The following is a 23034-nucleotide window of genomic DNA, read 5'->3' as shown; positions in this document are numbered from 1 at the left end:
CGCTCAGAATCCAGAGAGGTACTGGTAGTTCTTGGCTAGTTAGTGTTAGTCAACCTGGCTACTTATTTTCGGCATCTGGCCAACTACTTCAGGCTTATGTAAAGTTAGCGCTAGCTTACTGTTTGGCTGTTTTGCCTTCTTTCAGAGTCTGGCTAGTTACATTGGCATGTGGCTTATTAATTTAAATGACTGGTTACTATGACTTCATGGTGGCAAGTTATTTTGATTCATGGGAAGTTCATGGACAAAGAAGCTGTGAGGAGAAAACAGAACTGAACAGAATGAAACAGAAAGGAACAGACATGAAAACAACCTGGAGACAAACCAGAGAACCGAACGTCCTGTAACATTTAGGGAACATTTCTGAGGCCACTTTCTCACTTTCCTCTCTGCTCTCGTTCAGACGATGGAATCGACCCGTTGGGCGAAAAATCCAGGAGTTTCATCTTTTGCATAGGTCAAGATGTTTTACAGCAGACGACCTCATAAATCTGATGAAGGAGAGAGCGGCAGGTCCAGCGACCCCATGCATCACCAAAAGGTCAGCAGCACGATGGCGTGGAAGCTATCTACAAAAAAACATCTACAATGGTGACATGACGGAGGAGCGCAAGTAATGAGAGGAGGATCTGCAGACGGGAGGGGATGCATTAGTATGGAGGAGGGACGAGCAGAGACCTTTACACTAGAGTTTCACTGGAGATACGAAGGCCTCGCAGACAGAGAGGGGGAAGGTTGTTGAAGGTCTCCAGGATCTCTGCAAACTTTTTAAAAACACCAAGACTTTTAAAGTGAGAGAATAGACAAAAAAGTAGGTTCAATATTGACCATTACTGACACACAGAAAAGACAGACAGACACCTAAAAGCACAACGAGAAGAACAAAGTGTACACAGAACACGTGACAAGTTTGAGGCTTGTGGGAGAAAGAAATTTCTTATATTCTTAAATGTAATGTTTACTACAACATAGCTTTAAGTCTGTGAAAGTAATCATTTATATCAACCAAGAAGTCACCTGTGATCTAAACTGACTTTATTTGACTTTTAAACTGACTTCCAGTTTTTTCCACCCGTGTGGTTTTTCATTTCTCACCTCATCCAGCCCTGATTCGTCACTGTGAACTTCTCTCTGATGTGAGCTGAAGTTTGAGACTCAAATGTTTCGCTCCTCAGTCCTCCCACGCCGCCACCGCCGCTGCACTTTTACATATATTCCCCAGCAGCGTCACTGTGTCCATTGATTTGGTCCGGGTGGAGGCGCCGCTCGGCCCACCGCCGGCCCGAGGCGCAGAAAGGGAGCGAGTTAGGAGAGGAGAGAAGAAGAACGATTTCATAGAAGAAGAAAAGTGACGTCCTGCTGAAGTGTCCTCGGGCAAACCAGCCAAGCTTGAAAATCTTTGCTTTCAACTGCGAGCATCCAATCGAGTCAGACACAAGAGACTCAATTTGAGTGTTTGTGACTCACAAACCACGAACCAAAACCAAGTCAAACATGAAGACATTTAAAAAAAGACTCAATTTAAATCTGAAAATGTCAGGTTCCAACTGGAGTTCTGACTCCCTCGTGAGGCCCTCGTGACAGATTAACCGACAGCATGCAGGTAAGTCAACACCTCCATGTTTCCAGTGTCTTCTTCTCCTCCTCTGTGGGAGCCATGCGTAACGTAGGCTTTACCGCCACCTTCTGACCAAACTGCTTCTGTAGCCCAGTTAATCTGCATCAAACCAGCTGATGGAAACACACCTAATTTGCATTTTCTTTTTTTATTCTTTTGTTTGGAAGTGCAGTTATTGACTGTCATTATGGCAGAGGAAGCATCAACCGGCCAGACAAACAGCCACAGCTGAGGCTGCTGTTCTTCGCAGTTTAGAGGCAAAGAGCTGCGGTGACACCAGTAAAACCAGTCACAGCTGATGACCGTCAGACGCACAGATGAGGACTGGCTGTGGAAACACACTTTCACACAGTGTGCACACGTCAGTGAGAGGCTTCATCGTCGAACCTCAGAAACAATATGAGCTTTGCTCCTGCAGAGAGAGCAGAGTTCAAACAGGAATATTACATAAATCATTTATGAGCTGTTACAGAGTCAGACCTGAGCGTGTTTGTAATGAGCTCCAGCTTCTCCTGCAGTCCCCTCCAAACAAAGAAGCAAACTGTGTATTCAGTGTGTGTGTTGAGGAGGACCGAGCCACCCAGAGACATGAGGGGACGGAGACAGGAAGAAGCTGCTTAATGGTGGATGTTTACTGCACAAGCTGATTCATTTTGTGTCAGTCAGGGTACAGGATAATTCCTGGACCACTGCTGCTTTCATGACTCTTGTTGTGCTCATATTACTACTACAGAAACTACACACACACACACACACACACACACACACACACACACAGTTCATCTATCTTTTCTCTCTCACTGATTTCCTCATCTCATCTTCGTTCTTCTTTTCTCTCTCAAGGCTGGAGGACATAGCCAATGAGAAACATTTATTCTGTGTGTGTGTGTGTGTGGATGAGCATTTGCTTGACTGATCTTAATAACTTTGCTATCATACAGAAGCACTGAGATCACACACAACTATCCATCACACAGCAGCAGGGAGTGTGTGTGTGTGTGTGTGTGGATACACATCATTTGTCTACTCCATACGGAGTTCCTTTGGTCTCTCTGTTCTTGTGGGAATGTGCTGTCTGCCATGAAATCACACACACACACACACACACACACACACACACACACTCATGCTGTGAATGTTTCACATCAAACTCCCAGCGGTGATCTCCACAGGTGGGGAAAACAGCTTATAGCCTCCTCATCCAAACAAACTGCCTACATCTCCCTGACATCCCATTGGTTAATAATCTCAGTACCTGTTTCATTCTCCCTCCCCACAAAACTCTAAATACTTGTTTCTGTATGTTTCTGAATATTCAGCAGCTGGAAATAAAGTCTCAAGTGTGAGAGGGTCCTTGAATGCACCAGCAAAGAGACTAACAGCATGTATTTCAGCTAAATTATCAGGTGGTGTGACCGCATTGCAGAGAGACATTGAGCACTTAGTCCCTTGGTTTTGTCTCACAGGCAAAGAGGAGGCTTTAGGTTATTCACAAACAGCTTCATAGTGCTAACAGAACTCTGAAGCCGGAGGCTGCAAAAAAAAGAAATAAGAATAATTAGGTTAAACAAAGCTGGTGTAAAAAATGTCTCCTGGCTGCTCCAACAGATCCGAGAAGCACAATGAGCTTTGGTTCTCAGATCATAAATATTACATAAGACAAGAAAGAGTGTGTTTGTCTGAGTGTGAGTACAGAACACAGGAGCGAGAAAAAGCACTAAAATAAAATCCTGCAGCGGGAAAAAAATTAATGTTTTCATCAATAATTCAGGAGTCTTTTTGTGTCATCTCCAAAATTCATGATCAGAGCTTTTTCCTCTAGAAAAGCTTTTAGAGGGTAAAAGTCAGCTGCTTCATTGTTTCAGCTGTGTCCTTTATAACACACGCACACACACACACAAGCAAACACACACACACATACAAGCAAACACACGCACATACACGCACATACACACACACACATCACAGGAGCTCTCATGAATAATGGAGACTCATGTTTTGTTCCCTAAGGGCGATCAATTTAATTTGCTCTTGGGTGGGTGGAGTGTGTGTGTGTGTGTGTGTGTGTGTGTGTTTCTTGAACAACAGTTGGTATAAAAAGGTGAAACTTGACATACCTGAACTGAGCCTGAAATAACGTTCATCACAAATAAATGATAAAATGCATCCTCGGGCAGCAACCACGCAGGACTTTGTCCATCTTATCAGCCACATGAGGTGGCTAACTGTTGCTAAGCAACATCGATAGAGAGACACGATATGTATCAATAGCTACTATCAGATGATCACAAACACAGATCGATAACTGAAAACAGCAATTTGGCCAAGAAACATGCTTATGTACAGTTTTGACATGCTTTACATGAGTACTTCCTTTACGTCTATTAGAAAACACGAAGCCCAGACAAGATCCAATCCAGTGACTCCACAACTCAAATGATCAGAACACCGAAAACCTGCCTCCAGACCGGCGACAGCTGAGCCAACACAGTACCGAGTCCTGACTTACCGCCGCTGTCCATAATAAAACTGGAACTAACGTACAAGTTGTCCAAAATTCAATCATTGTACATCAGTTATCGTCTGTGTCTTTATTTGGTCGACTTGTTGTGTTATTTCATATCGTTCATCAGTGAGTTGGACTCCGCAGTCACTCCTTTCATGAGGGAAACACTGACCTGCTAGCCAGTCGTGGTCTCCGAGAATAGATGAATTTAGATATATTTATGTATTTTGTAGGTTATTGGGCTTATACCGGGACCGGGGAAACTAATTTCATTCCACCTCATGTTTCTGCATGTGTGAAATGACAATAAAGCTCCTTGAATCCTTGAATCCTTGGATCCTTGAAATTTCCACATTGGCTGCGGCTCAGTGGTCCACTCATCCCGAGGTTGCCGGTTCAGTCCTGCGCTCCCTCAGCATCCAGGCTGAAGTCATAAGCTTCACCAGCGATCACACTGCGATTCCCCACACTGAACTTTTCCATTCAGTGTCATACAGAATCCTGCTCTGACCGCAGTGCCGAAACAAATCATCAGCAGTCATTTCATGAACCCAGACTGACTGTGTTTATTTCTCAGCCTTCATCATCATCATTGAAATGAAATCTTCGTAGAAAACACTGCTGTGTCCTCTGTTTGCGTCTTCTGCGGCCGTTTGACTGAGACGCAGCGCTCTGACGGCAGCTCGCCTACACACTCCTGCTGGACTCTCAAAGAAAACACAAAATAAAGCATATTCAGTTTGTGAATCTCTGCAGGTGACGGGCGCCGACTGCTGCGTTCACTGCCAAGCCCTGCAGCAGTCACCTGCGACAGAGGAAGAGTCCATTTCATGACTCCACTCACGCTGAGAGGATCCGATGTGCTGTGGGTGTGAGTGTTCCTGATCACGTCATCGTGATCATCACGTGCCTGCGACTGGGATTAATAAGTAATAGCTCAGGTGAAATCTCAATGCTGCAACATAAGCAAACAGCTGAGTCTCAACTTTATTTACCAAGCGTCTTTCTTTAGGATGAAAACAAACAACGGCTCAAAGTGCTTCACACAGCAAAGCAGACAAACTGCGGTGGTGTTTTAAAGACCTCAGTGACTGCAGGTGGAGCAGCAGTCAGCTGTTTGTGCAAAGCGAGTCTGAGCACGCTCAGACGGCGTCTGGTGGCCTGCAGCCACATGGCGGAGGAGAGTCTGCTCAGCCCAGGACAAACAGGACATCACTGGTTTCTGCTGTCTTTATCCTCTGCTCCTCCTCCTCCTCCTCGACTGACTCCTCCCACACACACACACACATACACACACACACACACACACAGATGAACAGTGCTAACTGGTGATGGAGGAAGTATTCTTTACTCAGTCCTAAGTACTAATGCCACACTGCAAAAAGTAAAAGTCCTGCACATGGTCAAAGTACGTGGACAGCCCCATCACGGAGTGAATCTGTCCCCTGTCTTTAACTCCTCCGTTTAACCAGCACACACCTCAGATGTCCTCTCTGTCTGTCTGTGAACTTCCCCTCAGACCAAATCTGACCAGAATCAAAGGCTGACACTCGCCATTTTTGATCTGATAAATGAACCTGAAACATGCTGAAAAGTTGTGTGCTGTTTCATAAGCACACTTTATTTTAGTGCATTTCTTACTGCTGGTTACCACCACTAGGAGGCTGAAGTGGTCTGGACCACGTAGTGAGTCGTCTTTGTGCTCGTACTCCACCTTCTCTGGCCATGTTGGCAACACCGTCAGTCGAATAAACATCATCGATTGAGCCTGTCTTCTTGTTGAATCTGTCAACGCATGAAAGTAGCCGTTCTTCTGAACATGAATATGACCCGGTGGTCCTTGTGGTCCAGATCAGGCTGGACCCACGCAACTCTGCAAAGGAGGAGCTGTGTTAGGCAGCGGACGGATGGCTGTTAGGTTCCAGCTGATCACTTTTTAAATGTCATGTTTATTTCTCTGACTGCCTCTGAACCTCATCAGCAGGGGGCGCCTCACCTCGTCCGCCTGCAGGTGTGTGATGGTGGGTGTGTGTGAACCGTCCTTTAACCTGTGCAGCAGCTCAGCAGCTCTGCTCCGTGTGAGAGCAGAAATGATTTTTATTAGCGTGAGCAGTCGGAGGGCAGACTGCTGACAGGGTGAGGAGGCTGCAATGTGCTCCTCAGTGACAGCTGATAACCAGCGACACACAGCACATACAGGAATCACAGAGCATTAAAGTCACAGTGTGGAAACCGAGATGTGTGTGAGTGTGTTTAGGCGAAAAGAGGATTAAGGGCAGAGGGGAGTAAAAATGGAGAGTATTTGTGCCCGGGAGGACGAATATACTGAAGGTTCATTTAAATTCAGACTGGGACGGAGACATGGGGAGAACAAGAGGACTTTAGCTAACAGGGCCTGACTGGTCGAGTTTCCAACCAAATTCACATCATTTTTTTAAACTGATTTCCATAAAATGGTCAAAAGAAAAAGCAACTTTTTCCATCCTCTCCTGGTGTGTGAACATAAGTTCAATGGATCTTCACATTCGTTCGTTTTGCCCACACACTAAAGCTGTAAAATAAAATCAGGAGGTCTGGAAGCCTGAGGCCTCAATAACAAAAAGTAAAAGTAAAAGCTCAGCTAACATAAAGCACATAAAATGAACAGAAAGCTCAGTCAGCTCGTGGAGTTTGTTGGTCTTCCTGCGGTGTTTTCCTAATGGCTGCTGCCATCCAGTCCATGTGAGCTAACTGAAAGCTAATGGAGGTCAGACGGCGGCAGGCTGCTCTCCACTTTCCACTCTCATCTTTTCTTTTCCTTCCAGTCGATGACTTTTAATGTCTCCAAAATGCCTCCAAATGAAGAGCTGTTATCTGATGACTGGTTGCCAGGCAACCGTGTCATTTTGGACCATTAAAGTATTGAGACGCAGCTCGTAGTTCAGTGTTTTCTATGAAAGCACTTTAGTAAAATGTGCCTCTGTGGGTTTGTTTTAATGTGTCTCTGGTTTTATAGCTTTGCTTTTATTTTATGAGCTTAATTTAGCCTTTAATTTCCTTTTTATGATTTCATTTTCTCTGTTGTTTTTTGCTTTTATTGACTCTGGAAACTCTTGACTTGGAAATTTGGAATATGTCATTGAGAGGCCAAATGATTTCATAAGACTGTGAGCAACTGACACTCCAACTGCAGATTTTACGCTGGAGCCGACTTTAATGTTCATGCATTAAGTGACACATGAACTGCTTTCAACCTTTCATTGCTTGGACTTCCTCCAGCTCTCAAACTGCTTCCATCTTCCACTTCTGTCTCCAGCAACCACTTTAATGTCTGTAAATTCAACTACACCTCATTCCGTTCTGCAGTGTCTTCGGCAGTAACGTCGTGACACTTCAGAAGCCTGTGGCCTTCGTCAGCCTGCACACACGACAACTCATAAAACTCATATGAGTATTTCATATGCGTATTTAACACCAAACTGATAACAATCACTTCGTCTCACACTGACTGAGTGCTGAAAAAAGAAAAGGAGACGTAAAACAGGAGGGAACTTGAATCAAAGTCAGAATGAGTGGATGTTTATGATGAAAAAATAAAGTTAGTCAGTTTGAACAATTAATATATTGTGTTTGTACTGCATTCAACTAAAGATGGAAGGAAAGGAGTGAATGTGGTGTAAGAAACTGTCAGACTTCTTCTATAATAATATAGATAATACAGATAGATAGATACATCAGCACAAGTCTAATGAATACTCACGATACTAACAATGAAAGTCGAAGAAGAATTTAATGGAGAAATCATTGCGATGAAATAAACACAATCTTTAAAGCTACCGAAAATAAATTAGTTATTCATTAATTTTCATCAGTTCTAGAGAAAAAAATGTCTCCATCATTTTTCTTTGAAAGGCCACAGAGTGAAGCAGATAACAGTCGTTAAGAAGCAGCGCTGATTTTTAATAAAACACAAAGAAATTACGACCTGGAGAAGGCTGAAATTAAAAGAATATGAAAAACAGAGAGTGAACGTCTGATAATGCATCTCTCTTTGTAATCTGAGTTTGATTAATTACACTTAACGCTGCTCACTAATGATGTACAAGGAACACACACACACACACGTGATCGATACGGCCATATTAAGGATGTATCGACTGAGGAAATTAAAGGTTTAATTAATCAGCAGGCAGCTGATCGAGGCTGTTTTTGAGACACTGATCGACCATGAATCAGATTTATGTCCCTGATCGATAACACACAGTGGATCTGCTGCTAAGTACACAGCCACTTTATAAGATGATTGATAACACAGTGATAATGCTGCTGTCTGCTGGACTGTTCAGTTAAATACAAAAATGGGTTAAATTACATCTAATCCAATAACTACAGCATGTCAAGTCCAACAGCTGAGTTCACTGCATGAACTGTACATGTGAAATCTATTCTAATAACTACAGTCAGCGAACATTAGCAGCTGTTACTCCACCCATCCATCCATCTTCACCTGTTTGTCCCAGGTCGGGTTGTGGTGCATATATAAACTAACCAGGTGGTTTAAATTGATGTTTGTTCAAGTGTTCATTTTTCTGATCATGATTGACAGCTGAGTGCTGCTCCTGATTGGCTCATATGGGTATGTGGGCGGGAACTCAATACTGCAGCTCCACCTCGCGATCACTACAGCACAGACGTTGGCTCCAAATGACATCACCAGAACAAGATGGCAGCACTCCTATTAGGGATGTTCTGCCTTCACTTTGGCCCAGTGGGAGGAAGTGAAGGCACGTCGGCCATCTTTATGTCTGTTAAAGTGAAACTATGCAGTTCAGTAAGTTAAGTAAGTGAGTGCTCAGCTACAAGAAAGTACTTTTGTTGTTCTCTTGTTATGTTTTTGTATTTCTCTTTATAATATTACTTTATAATAATACAGGACATTCCTTCTCTTCATCAGCACCTCCTGCATGTCATCATGAAGTGGCACTAAACATGACTTCTAAACAGTCAGCTAGCTTTGCTGTACACATGCTCAGTGCATTAGGATAGTAATCAATGGTAATTAACTGAGACGTAAAATAATCAATCTGAACAGTGCAGTCGACTCAGTTAAATAATGAAATAAATGCGAAAAAAGCTGATAACATAAAATGACTGAAAGTAAAAACTCAGACTAAAACAAAGTCACTTAATAAAATGAAATATTGATTTTTAAATGTGAAATCTATAAAAATACAAAGTCATTTTTCTTCATCGCTGAACTTCTGTCAGTTTTTAATTTCTCCTCTTGTTGTCTCTTAGCTGCTTCTCTCTCTCTCTCTCACACACACACACACACACACAGTATTTAATGAGTGTATGTAATATGAGAGTTTGTAATCAGTGAAATCAAGATTAACGAGGCTGAACGATCAGTGGGAGAATCTACAGAACTACAGGAGCAAAACGTGATCACGTGATCGACGTGCAGCCTTTTTATTTATTGTTTGTTTGCTTGTTGTAGAGATTAAAGGAGAATTCCGGTATTTGTAGATCCAATGTTTACATATTTTGGTGTGTAAAAAGTTCCATAAAGTTTTGGAATTGGCAGCTCCGACATGTCTGCAACATAATCAGTTAACCAGACTGATACTACGATGAAGCTGTCATGAAGCAGAACGAGCAACTTTATACAACAGTTACACATAGCATCAAAGTCAACAGTGATAAAGCCTCTGTAACACTATTACAGTCTAGTGGTCCACATTTTAATGTGTTTGAGAATCAGTACAGTGTGAAGGTGATTGTACCTTCCCACAGCAGTGGAGCAACCAGCACTTTAAAATTCACCTGTCAGTAGCTTCACTTTGGGGTCAGTGATGTTCTCAACATCCCGATGGTCCAGTCAGGAGGTCCGCGTTGTCGGCGGGAGCGTCCCCGGTCTCCAGAGCCCTGCGGACGTTCTGCCAGAAGACGCCCGAGTGTTGGTCGGCCTGCCGCCAGCTCAGGTAGGTGCGTTTCTTCAGCAGCTTCCTCATGCGGTAGTATGGAGACAGCAGCTGGGCCGGGATGTCCTCCAGAAACAGCAGGATCAACACGTCCTTCTGCTCGTCGAACAGACGGAAGCTGCAGCAGCACACAGGACAAATCAGACAACTGAAGCTGCTGATGTTGTGTGGCGTGTTAGCCCACTAACTCACCCGGAGCAACTTTACGTCAAGAGGCCTGCTGGTTGGAGAACCAAAGTTTTTGTCTTATTTATCTTTTAACTAACGGTCTCCCAAAATTTTTCAATCAGTTCTCAGACTTTGATGATATTGTACTTGGTCTTCACAGGTCTTTGCTGTTGTATTTATTTTTACTTGATTTGTCTTGCTGTCTAATGTTCGTATTTTTCTATATTGAAAGAATAATGGAAGGCAGCGCCCCCACCTGGCCATCTGGATCTCTCTGGAGCACCACTCGCTCTGCAGGTAGCACTGGCTGATCACGCAGATGGTCTTCCTGCTGTCGTAGATGGCGTCAGTGATGTTTTCTATGATGGCTTTACCTGCAGAGATGACAGACGCATGATCGAGGAGCCGCCAACTCCGCCGACTCGAGTGCAGTTTGTAAATGCACTGTTTCATTCAGTGAAAAGAATGTAGCACAGGCACTAAAGAAAGTCTGGCTGAGAGTCACACTAAAAATTAAAAATATTTTGTGGCCATTTCATGGACTGCCGCCGTACACTGTACCTTACCTTTGTAAACTATACAGGCAGAGGTAGAACAGCATCACTCAGGGGAGGGGAGCTCAGCAAACATTAAATTGAACCTTTGATTGAATTTCAAGGACTGTTTTTTTAAATTGTTTTGTTTCTTGTATGGTTTTCAGGGTGGGAATACTGTGAAACTAAAGCAGGGCATGAAACCTAAGGAAGACAAATGTAATTCATGTTGGGTTATCTCCTTACAGCAGGCTGAGGCAGAGTTCACTCCGGCTTCTACAAACCTTTGACCAGGATTGATTTTTTTAAGGTTGATACCAGCTCACACAAGGCTGCTGATCACTGAAATACCTTTTTAAGTACATCTAATTCAAGTCCAACACCACAGAGGATAATAAGACACCACGCTGCAAAAAAAGAGATGTGAAACCCGTCGATGCAGTGCAGATAAACTCGGTTCTGTGCCTCTCCCTTCACAACATCTTTAACAGGAAATGGACAGGAGGCCAAATGCAGGTTCAGGCAGTTACTGCCTAAAACTGAATCTGGTCTTAAATATGACAAATTTTGAAAGTGTTGCTTGAACAAAAATGAAGGATTTTGACCTTGTAATCAATCATTTGCATTGGTGAAAGAAGTCTTTCTTTTCTTAACTTTGTTTAAAAACTTTACACTGGTAAAAGTACACAGAGACTTGAAACTGAGAACTACTGGTTTAATCTGCAAACATAAAATTGCTTCATACTTCAAGTCTACTTCAAATCATTGTTGGTTCGTCCAATATTTAATCAACACCATCGTTTTTCCATTGAGTGCTCAAACCGAACCATAAAAGACTTCAATCACACTTTAGTTAATATTTTATGACTAACCAATGTTTAAGTTATTTTAAGTACTTTATTATCTAGCTAGCTAAAGAATATCACATTGTTACTCATGACGTATTAGGGTCTTGAGGTGGCGTAAAAATAGGAAATTGAACCGGGTGTAGGAGTACACAGGGTTGAACTCTTCCTCCCTCCCTAGAGGCCATTGTTTTAAACGTAAATGTCATTTTGAGCATTTGAACATGTTCTGGTCATTTTTCTGATGAGGACTGTTTTGTATTGACTTTGTGTGTAACACATTAATAAAGGAGGGTTAGAAATTTAGAGCTAAAGACAGACAGAGTAAATGTCTACCTGGTTGGAAGTCTCTGTGGTGCAGACAGAGTCTCCAGCCCTGCTTTCCCTCCAGCACTGGAAGCATCTCTCTGTAAACCCAGGCCTCATCATGAACACTGTAGGAGATGAAGGCATCGTAGCGGTGAGGAGCTCTCTTCTTCTTCTTCTTCCTCCTGTTGTCATAGAGGAAGGCCAGGAAGAGGTAGAAGGTGTAGGCCAGCTGCCATCTCAGAAAGTGGTAAATGAAGGATGTGAGAAGAGTTAGCACAATCAGACTGGTGCTGGAAATGAAGCAGAGGGAGCTAATGTCCATCCGACAGGACTGGGTGTCAAAGTCCAGCAACTTGCTTCCTTGTGCAGCTACAGGAAAGGAGCAAGTGTACTGATGGCCGTTAACAACCTGTGTTTGCGTGTTGCTCTTCACCCACTGGATAAAGCCGGCGTTAGAACAGTCACACGTGAAAGGGTTGTTGCTCAGGTCCAGGTATGTTAGTGCAGGTAGAGACTGCAAGACTGTCTCATTGATCACTGTAATCTCATTATCACTCAGCTTTAAACATCTGAGTGCAGACAGGTTTACCTGGGCCAGAAAATCTAGAGACTTTAGCTTACTATTAGAAAGATCAAGAGCCTGCAAGTTTGGGATTGGCTCAAACAGTTCAGGAAGCAAATCTGATAAATCAGTTTGCCCAATTGTCAGACTCTTGAGCTGTGGATTGAACTGAAATGTTCCTGGATGTGGTGCAGAAATATATATATTCTGAGCTGTGAAATCCTCTAAATGATTCATGGCCTGGAGCCTTTCTATCCGTACGTCAAAGGGGAGGCCATCGTGATCCTTTTTGCATATTACTGTGAAAACTTTAAGAGATTTTAAATGGAACAAATCTTCATAATAACTTGGACGAGAATTTTTGAAATCAGTATTTAAGTAGATTGTAAGATTTTCCAGCCGTTTTAATCCTCTGAAGTTACATTCATATTCGAGTGGAAGAGATACACTCAGAGTTTGTAGGTTGTCCAGTCCTTCAAAAGAATTTGGATACACCCTACCAACTTTATGTGATACCACTTCCAAATATTCTAGGGACCCCAAGCTTTCAAAAACATGATCTTCAAAAACAGATACATCATTTTGGCTTAAATACAAAAACTTCAGCTTCTTCAGGCCTGTTTTGAAGGCATCTGCAAATGTCCACAGTAGGTTGTCACTCATATCCAAAACCTTCAGTTCAGTAAGATTTTCAAAGACACACCTGTTCAGTTTGGCAATGTGGTTGATGTTTAGATGAAGCTCTGTGAGACGCGTTGTGTTTATAAAATCATCACAGCTCAAGCAAGAGATCTCATTGTCAGTAAGAATCAGGATCTCGAGGGAGGACAGACTTCTAATGTCATCCGGCACTTTGGTGAGAGAGTTGGTGCCTACATTTAGGTACCTCAGTTGCTTCATGAATCGTATGGAGCCTTTGGGCAGTTCAGTCATATGAGTATCAGACAGGTCAAGCTCGCTGAGCTGACTGCAAGTTCCAAGTTCTGTACTCAAATTGGAAACACGACTGTAAAACAGATCCAGCCTCTTTAGTGTAGGTATTTTGCAGACTGTAGCTAAGAGTGTGTTGTTAATCCACTTCTCCATGTAATTCAGTCTTAGATGCGCCAGTGAGTTGAGACTTTGCAGGACCCTTTGGATTCCTTCAAAAGATATCGAAGTGTTGCTGAAATACAGTTGAGTTATGTTCTTCAGTAAAGTCTTGTCAGGTATGTCCCATTTCAAACCAGGCGAATGGCCGCTTGCAGAAAGGTCGATCGCCTCAAGGTGGGGAAAGATGTGTGTTGTGATGCTGAACTTTTCAAACTTGCTGTCAGAAACATCTAACATCTTCAGGCCTGAGGGCTTGCTCAGCAGCAGGTCTTTGGTCTGAAAGGAGGAAAACTGATTAGCACCAATACTCAGATTCTGTAAATGTGGTAGCTGCAGGAGGGGTTGAATGTCGGCGATACGTTGGAGCTCATTGTTCTGCAGCATCACAGTTTGTAAGCTGAACAGGGACTGAAAGGCAGAGGTATGAATGAACTGAATGCTGTTAGTGCTGAGGTCTAGCGTGGTGAGGTTCGACAGTCCCCGAAAGAGGTTGCCCGTCAGGTTGGTGAGTTTGTTGCACCTCATGTAGAGCCTTGTCAAAGAGACCATATGGATGAAAGACCCATCATCTACATGATAAATCTGATTCAAGTCCAGCATCAAAATGCTCAACTTTGAGAGGTTAACAAAATCATCCCTGTTAATCCGTTCAATCAGATTGGTGTGGAGTTTCACTGTTACTGCATTTCTGGGGATGTCTTCGGGGATAGTGACGAGTTTACGGTTTGAGCAGTCCAATGAAATACCAGCCAAGACGTCCTCAGAATAATCGATGGTGCAGTTTTTTAGTGAATAAGAAACTGAAGGATTAAGATGACACAGAAGTAAGACAAGAAGTCTCTGTGTTAAGTACCAGGACGAACTTCCCATTGCTGGTGTGCTGATCTTTAGGTTTCTTGCCGGTGAGTTACTGTGACGTGGAGATTTGCTGCTGCTAATGTTGTCTGAGGTTGTAAATCTGTAAAAAGACGACAACACGTTACACACCATCGCTTCATCCCTTTAAGTTTGACAGTTTGGGAAATGCGCTTCTTCACCTTCTTGCTGAGAGATGAGAACACCATTCTCATGTCTGTGCACACAACACTTAACTCCAACCAAAGAAAACTCACCTGCCAGGATCCTCGAACTCACATCACTCCCATAACGTCAAAGAAAGAAATCCTCACATATGAGAAGGTAGAGCAAAGGAATGTTTGCACGATTCAGTTATTATCTAAACTACAGCCTTGATTTTAGTGCATACTAGAAAAATCCTGAAACCAGACAAACTATATTAGAAACAAGAATAATTAATGTACATCCACAAAATTTCCAGATTGTTTTAATTGAAGAAAAATCAGTCATGAAGTCCTAAAGTGAGAATTATTAACTTGTTGCTTTTGCTGCTTGTGAATAAGGAAAGTAAAGTTCCGTATTAATAAAAAGACATATTTATCTGAAGACTCACCGTTCTTCTTTAGAGCAGCACATGTCAGCATCGTGACAAGCAGATTACCAGACTGATGTGCTTCACGAGGAGTAACGTGAGCTGTTGACACGTCTCTGCTTCTGTGTTTGTCACGCTGATGTTCACAAACACATGCTAAAGTTAGTCTGATTTAAATACTGAGAGGAAGCAGACAGATCAATTCTCAACACTGTGTGTCACCCACGATCTGAAACCACAGAGTTTAACGTTCACATGTTCAGTCATTATGAGTAAAAGGAGCTGATGATGTGGACAAGACAAAACAGTTTAGGTTTGTAAAGCTTTCTGAATGATCAACCTTCATGTGAGCTTGTTTTTACTTTTTTTTTTTTTTACATGAGATTAGAAATGATGTCATACTGTTGGTACAAAGTCAATATCACCTCAGATGTTTGCGTCATTATACCAGTACTTATTTTCCCATGACCACATGGGACCGCCATGTTGCCACAATGGCATCACTTTGTGTTCATTTACCATCATAATGTCAATAGTTACAGAATCTTAGTGACATTAAAAAACAATGTATTATTTATTTTGAGATCATGATGGCACCACATTGTTATCTCTATGTAGCTTTTGGATTTTACTGTCAGGCCGTGTTAGTTTTGGTTGTGTCTTGTCTTTTGATTTCTAGTCCTCATGTCATGCAGCCGTGGCCTAGAGGTTGGAGAAGCGGCTTGTGATCGGAAGGTCGCTGGTTTGATTCCCCCACCGGACGGGCAGGAAAAATTTGAGTGTGGTGGAGTGATAATGTCCCCACCCCCCATTAGCTGGCTGATGTGCCCTTGAGCAAGACACTTAACCCCCAGTGGGTTGCTTGATGCAGCCCAGGGTTAGCTTGGGATTAATAAAGTAACTTTCTTATCTTGTCTTGTTTCCATGTGTTATGTTCCAGGTTTTTGTTTTATTTTGAAAGCGTCACTTCCTCTGTGTGTCTCTGTTTCATGTAGCTTTGCTTTAGTTGTCCTGATTGCTTCTCCTTAATGTGTTTCACCTGTGTCGTTACCTTGTCTTTTTCTTGTCTGGATATTTGTCTCTGCCTCGTGTTCGTGTCAGGAAATGTTTTGTTTCGTCATGCCGTGTTTTGTCGCCACGGTTTGTCCATGATCCCATTCCACAGTAAGTGTGAGATTTTTTGAGTTTGTTGAAGAATTAAGAAGACGACTGCCTGCCTCCCTCTCTGTTTGACTCTGCATCTGGAGTTCACCCTCTGCATCAGCAACGCGACCCTGACATTTACGGTTTGATGTTGTGTCAGTTGTTTTGTCATATTGATAACCTTTTCTCCAGTAGAACCTGTCACACCTGAACTGCCATAAAGACACTGACAGGAAGTCAAAGGAGGCCGCTCATTAATCATGTGCATATGAGCTCATCATGCTAACGAGGCTCAGACCACTCAGCAGGACTCATTAAGATAACTGACTTCCCACACTCCTCCTGGGAGGGGAGGCCCTTAAACACACACCTCTGAGCTAGCGGGGGTACACTGTGTGTGTGTGTTCTGACTGATTGCTGTTATAATTAACAATTAATATTTTTTTGAAAAAAATTACATTTATAGAAGTAAACAGTGACTGTTAACTTTCTGTCTGGGTTTAGATGTTCTGATTGATGCCACATTCATGTGACCAAATATGAAGGTAAAGCCAATCGTCGGTTAGCATAGCTTAGCATAAAGACATGGGGAAACAGCTAGCCTGACTCTTTCCAATAGCAAACTGCCCCTATCAGCACATCCAAAGCTCACTGATTAACATGCTGTGTTGTTTGTTGTGTGTAACAATAGCTGCTTTAAAGTTGTAACACTGTATGTAAAAACCACAAGGTAAAGGCCTGAATGTAAAGTGATGCAATAATATAAAAAGTCCTTGTTCAATAAAATTTGTTTGAAGTTAGCGTCCAGGTCCACTTTGCTTCGGATTAGCTTCAGTTGGTTTATTCACACCATAATATTGCAACTTGGGAGTGTTCACACACTCTAATGCTAAGCTTGATCTTCAGTTCCAGATAGCTTAGCATTAGCTTCTGGTTTAGAGTTAGCTTCGATGCTCTAGTCAAGAACACCCAGATCACGTATGTTCGAACTGACTACATGTAAATACAACATGTAAACTGAACAGACTTGAAGCTGCTTGACTTCATGTCCTTTGATTAAGCTGGACTAGCAGCTTTCCCTTGCTTTCAGTCATATTCCATCAAAGAGTTAAAGCAAGGTGTCTGGACTTGTGAAGTCCAGACACCTTGCTTATGACCAGAATATGAGCTGGATGATGAGAATCTCAATCAATGAGAAAAATGTGACACCAAAGTCTGTCTGTTTTTGCCTTTTCTTTCTTCGTCTCCTTTCATTAGTCCATTAACGAGATGAGGAGTCACCTTCAGCAGCTGTCTGAGCCCAGCTGCTCCTCTTCACATTTACATACTGCTCATATATGCTAAGCTCAGAGGACGTCAAATCACATCTCCACTCACAGGTTCACAAACACACGGTAACGTGGTTGAATTCCCTCTAACACTGTGGTGGTTCAAATCCCACCAGGAGTACCGAAGCCATAAATACACCCACTTGTTTTCCTGATGGCAGACAGAGAATAACAGAGGAGGTGAACTGTCTCTGCTTTGTCCCACTTTACCTCATTAAACAAAACCTGCAGTGTGAACACTTCAGCAAACTTTGACACGGTCTAAGAAACTCAATATGAAAACAAAAATATGTAAGCTAAAAACATCCCCATAGAAAGTCACAAACATTTGAACCAAAAAACAACCTGCATTCAAAGAAATGGATGAGCTTCAATGGCACTTCGGACTGAGTCCAGTCTGAATTCTTCCAAGGAAGGTTCCCTACTGAGTTTTTAGTTTTCAAAATGATCTTGTTTTTATTTCCCTCAGTATCAAACCATTTGAGGCAACTTGAACCTTCCTTGATTAAATCTGATGTTCTTCTTTTAAAATGTGATTGAAATGTGATGTGAAGCTTATGGCTCTGATCCGGCTGCAGAGGGTGTACAGGAAGTGCAGCCTGATGTGTTTTACTGAGGCCTGGCTGAATGGACTGGTACCAGACTCTGTGGTTTCTCTGGATGGATTCAAACTGGTTAGTGTTGACCAGAGAGTGGAGGAATGTGGTAAGCGGAAAGGCACATTCAACACAATTCAACCGGTGCTGCTGAGGGGGAAGCTGGAGAGAGCAGGAGTGGACGGACATTTGGCTGCCTGGATCATCGACTACCTCACCAACAGGCCACAGTATGTGAGACTGCGTAACTGTGTGTCTGAGGTGGTGGTCTGCAGCACGGGGGCCCCAGGGAACAGTGCTCTCACCTGTCCTCTTCACCCTCTACACCTCTTCACCCTGAGCAGCTCCTTCAGCGGCAGACTGCTACACCCTCAGTGTAGGAAGGAGCTACAGCAGCTCCTTCATTCCCACTGCAGTTAGACTGTACAGCTCAACAGTCTGGTCCTCTTTTCCTCCCTTAGGAGGACTGGCATATGGCTGTATATTGTACTGTGTTTATTTTAAAACTGTTAATTTATAAACTCTTCATATTTTTGAAACTATTTTTCACACTTTTGCTTTCTGCTGTGGGATCAATAAAGTTTGTCTCTCTCAAAACATTTTAGGCTGCTAACTTCCCTTTTTACAAATAAATTAATGGACTTGTTGTTGCCGTGATCAAGCCCGGAAACTGATCAGGTGTGCAGGAAGTATCCTTGAACTTCCTCCACCTGCTTGCTTGTTGTTGTGTCATGGAAAAAAGGCTTGAAATGCAAAACTCAAAGACTCTTGAAGGCTTTTATGATGTCTGAGTTTGCTTTGGTCTGAAATGCGTCTGAATTACTCTTGATCGTGATCTTCACTGCATCACAGCAGCTTCACTTCAGACTCTAAGTGCTGCTTGAAAATGAAGAAACAGAAACACTCCTGATAAAGAGCAGAGAAGGTCGCGTTGTCTCACTCACCTTGTCCAGGCCTGCCGACACACAGAGGATGAAGCCACATAATGTACGTTTACATCTCAATAAATTCAGCAGTATAAATATACTATTTCAACACTTTGTTGTTGTATGTTAGTGTCCCTGCCAAGCTACAGTTTGTAGTATTAACAGCATAACACAGGAACAAAACTTTAACAGAGAAACCAGGATCGGAGGGGAAAAAGAGGCTAAAAGACTTTATAAAAACTCAGAGCGAACAGTGACAGAAACTAAGAGCGCCGTGTTTGACGCTGACAGGAAGCACAACACTCGAGCCACCTGACGTGATCCTTTATTATACTTCCTGCCCTGAATCAAGTGGAGGAGCTTTCTTATTTCTGTCAAATAAAAAAGAGACAGACAGACGATCTGTTCTCCTGCTTTAATCCCTTCTCTCCTCCTCTTTAACCCAGCAGCTACAGTCACATACACAAATCAGTGGAAAAGCTAAAGTTGGCTTCAGTAAATTTAGTTTTCACACAGCTGCAGCACCACAGCAGCATGTGGAGGAGAATGGAGGGATTACTGGTGATTAAGAAGCCGAGCTGAGTTCTTTCTTTCTTTCTTTTCTGAAGCAGGCCGCGACTCCATCGCTCTGCTCGCCCGACAAAAGCCTCTGAAATCCCCCCCAATAAAACCGACTTCACTTCAAATATCTGCTCTCAGCAGCAGCAGAGACTCCTTTTCTCTGCTGCGGAGCTTCAAAACCGCTTAGCACAACCAAGCAAAAACTGGGACATTCGAACGGAAAGTCCTCGTCTTCCTTCTCTTATCCTTCCAAAACGTTGGAGGGAGGAAGCAGGCGTCTCCTCGCCAACCCCCTCCCGCTTCCGTTCGCACTCATCTTCCACCTTAAACGCAGATGAAATATTAAAGCAGATCTGTGATGGCGAAGGCTTCCTGGAGCTTCAGGAGCTGACGCTGACGAGCAGATGTGGCAGCCATGTTGGACGTCCTCAACTCAGAGAGGAGGTGACAGGTGTCACATGTAGCATGAAGGTGACCATGGAAACAAAAAGTGTGTGTGTGTGTGTGTGTGTGTGTTTGTGTCTGTTAATTGATTAGATTGCTAAGAGACCATCTTGTGGCTCAGAACAATCAACATGAGGTCTGATTTTATGACTCAGTCAGCACACACACACACACACACACACACACACTCACACACACACACTCTCACACACTCTCACACACTCACACACTCTCACACACACACACTCTCACACACACACTCACACACATACACACCATCATATCTTATTATCTTAATAATAACTTGTTTAGTGTTTATTGTTGTTTATTGCGGCATTTCGGACACAAACGCAGTTGAAACGAGTATTTGACTCACATGCATCAACTTTATTGAGAACATTTTGGTCAAATGTTAATAAAGTTAAAAAATCTAGATTCCTTGTCAGCTTGTCAGACCTATCTGATGTGTTCAGGGTCTGACCAGCAGTCGGTGGTCTGTTTATGTTTGGGGTCTAAAGACTCCACCCCCCTGATCCTCAGCCGTGAGGCGTGAAGTCACAACACGCCATCTGACCAGGAATGTGGGTCACTTTAGTTTTAGCTTCTGCATTTTGGCCTTTCGGCCAATAAATAAAATTTGCAGGCTAACCTGTGTGCGCTACATTCTGATAGCGTGTTGCAAATTACATGTGAGCGCGTGAAGAAATACAAAGGCTCCCGCTCTTAGCTCTGCCACGACACGACATCTGAAACCTCCTGACAGCCACAGGCTACGTTCACCCCCACCAAACAACTGTTTTCTACTCTGTTAAAACCATCAAACATCTAGAAAGGGTTTTAAAAGCTACTTCAAGGCATTCTGTGTTGTCTGTGACGGCGTAGGTCTTCAGTTCAGTTCAATCACTTCAATTCAGTTTATTTATATGGCGCCAATTCACAACAAAGGTTATCTCATGACACTTTCCAATCAGAGCAGGTCCAGACCAAACTCTTTAATTAAGTTGTAATACAGAGAACCCAACATTCCCCAATTCACCACCAGGTGGCGCCAAATGATTTGGCCTTGAGATTAAATGTATTTTCAGTTCCTTGTTTGAGCTCGGCACCGACACTGTGAAAGCCCATCTGCTCAGCACAATCTGAGCTGCTGTAAGTCACCTTTCCAGTGAAAACGTTCGCTGGTGGCAGCTTCACAGACCTTTCTTTTGAATGATCTGAGTGAACAGACAGACGAACGACTGACGGAGGACAGAAGAAGGAAGGCAGAGCTGATGGCATGTTTGTAGGAGAGGCTTTTGTTTTTTAAGTTTCCAGCTTTCGAGGTAGATGATAAAAGTCACTTTAGATTTCACGGCTTTGTTTGGGCTCAGATTAACACAAACTGTTTCTCTAAACTGTGAAAACTTGACTCTTTTGTTTGTGCTGCCTGGGACACAAATGTCTCACGTGGACACCTGACCAGGCCTCTCTGTCCCCATGTCTCTCAGTCCCTCCCTCCATTGTCCACATTCCCATATCCTCAAACACGAGACGACTTCTGCAGTTCGCTGTCCTCACTCTCACGCTGACTCTGGCAGGTCAGAGTGGCAGCTTCACCATTCAGTGTGAATGGATGCTGAATGATGCTGAATGATGCTGAAGCTGAAGCTGAAGCACACGTGAGTCCGCGTGTGTCCTGAATAAGCTTCAGTGCTGTGAGACAAAGTGCTCCAGCATGACCTTGCATGAGGACACACTCGGTGGACTTCGGTGTCAGCAAAAAACATGAAAACGAGCTGATAGACTCAGATGCCAACTTTACTTTAGTTGTTTTTGTTACTTTATATTTCTGTCCTGCCTGACCTCAGATCAGCTAACTGTGACTCCATTTTCTCCATGAATCCACTGATTGTTTGGTCCAACCAACAGTGCAAACTTCTGTTATTGAAAATGAAATAAGTGATTCTTTGGCGAATCGTTTCAGCTGCACTCTTTCACGTACAGCAAGGTACTAATGAAGTAAAAAATGTGAACTTTACTAAATGTAAACTGTGATGTTCCTCCAATGTGTGCAAATCATTTATCCTTATTGTGAGCAGTTTGCAGCTTTCTTTCCTGCCTGTGGAAACAGTGAAAGATCAACAGCGCCCCCCAGTGGTGTCAGCTTCAAATACCCTGGAACAGAGAATAGAGCCACACACACACACACACACACACTGATTATTATTACACTTGTCTTCCTCTCAGCTGAACATCTTTGTTGTCATGTTACATGAAGTGTAACTCTGCTCTTGCCAACAATAAAAATAACGTGATTCCCAAACTGGAACCTCCAAACTGATCTGCTCATTGTGTTTCACTCACTCATTCATGTCAACGTGAAGATTTTTGCAGCGACATCACACTTCCTGTTTGACACCACATTTTTACATGTGGTGTCAAACAGCTTTTGAAAACAACAACTTTTGAAAACATTCAGGTAATACCTGAGTTGTCGCTGAGTCGTTTATCAGATCTTTAAGTCTGAGGGAAGATATTTTGCCCCGACAGAACTTGTCAGTTTGTTTCATGTGTGTTCACACACTGAGGCAACGCTGACATCTGGAGGATGAAAGGGAGAACTGCACTTCGTGTTTGTGTGCACAGTGAAGTAAACAGGCCGGACGGGATTCAAAGGGACCAAAGAAACGTTGCAATAAATGGATATGAGCTCAAATGGAACGAAAACTGGCAGCCAATAGTTCTGATTTGTGTTTATCAAACTGCTGCGGCAAAACCTTTTGGTCTCTTCTGAACATGTTTCAGTTCTCCTCAGTCAGTCCGAGTCTTCCATCCTGAGGAGGAGGAGGATGAGACCTTCACTCTTTGTCATCATGCAAATGATTACTGTGATTTCCTCAGCTCGTGTTGCAGCTGCTGCGGCGACGCCTCCATCAGCCACGACTGCAGCCGTTAACGTTAACATCCTGTGACAACACAGCTGTGTGTCAGGATACACACACACACACACACACTGTGAGAGTTGGCATGTG

General features: G+C 43.1%; 1 protein-coding gene across 2 annotated transcripts; it reads right to left on the bottom strand.

Annotated features, from left to right (window-relative positions):
* Positions 1 to 7880: 7880 nt before the first annotated feature.
* On the bottom strand, positions 7881 to 15161 carry LOC124074345 (toll-like receptor 13). Of its 2 annotated transcripts, XM_046417182.1 has the most exons (4): positions 15047 to 15161; positions 11970 to 14554; positions 10512 to 10629; positions 7881 to 10205 (listed from the first exon to the last, which is right to left on the bottom strand). In XM_046417182.1, exons 1-4 carry the CDS (start codon positions 15067 to 15069, stop codon positions 9965 to 9967), a joined length of 2967 nt encoding a protein of 988 aa, XP_046273138.1. In that variant the 5' UTR covers positions 15070 to 15161; the 3' UTR covers positions 7881 to 9964. The 2 variants fall into 2 exon arrangements, with proteins under 2 accessions (XP_046273138.1, XP_046273137.1); XM_046417181.1 differs by lacking the exon at positions 15047 to 15161 and having other exon boundaries at positions 11970 to 14713.
* Positions 15162 to 23034: the final 7873 nt, after the last annotated feature.

The sequence above is a fragment of the Scatophagus argus genome, chromosome 17, assembly GCF_020382885.2.
Source record: "Scatophagus argus isolate fScaArg1 chromosome 17, fScaArg1.pri, whole genome shotgun sequence".
Lineage (NCBI taxonomy): Eukaryota > Metazoa > Chordata > Actinopteri > Scatophagidae > Scatophagus > Scatophagus argus.
The sequence above is the reverse complement of the archived record's forward strand: the minus strand, read 5'-3'. Positions and strand labels throughout refer to the sequence as shown.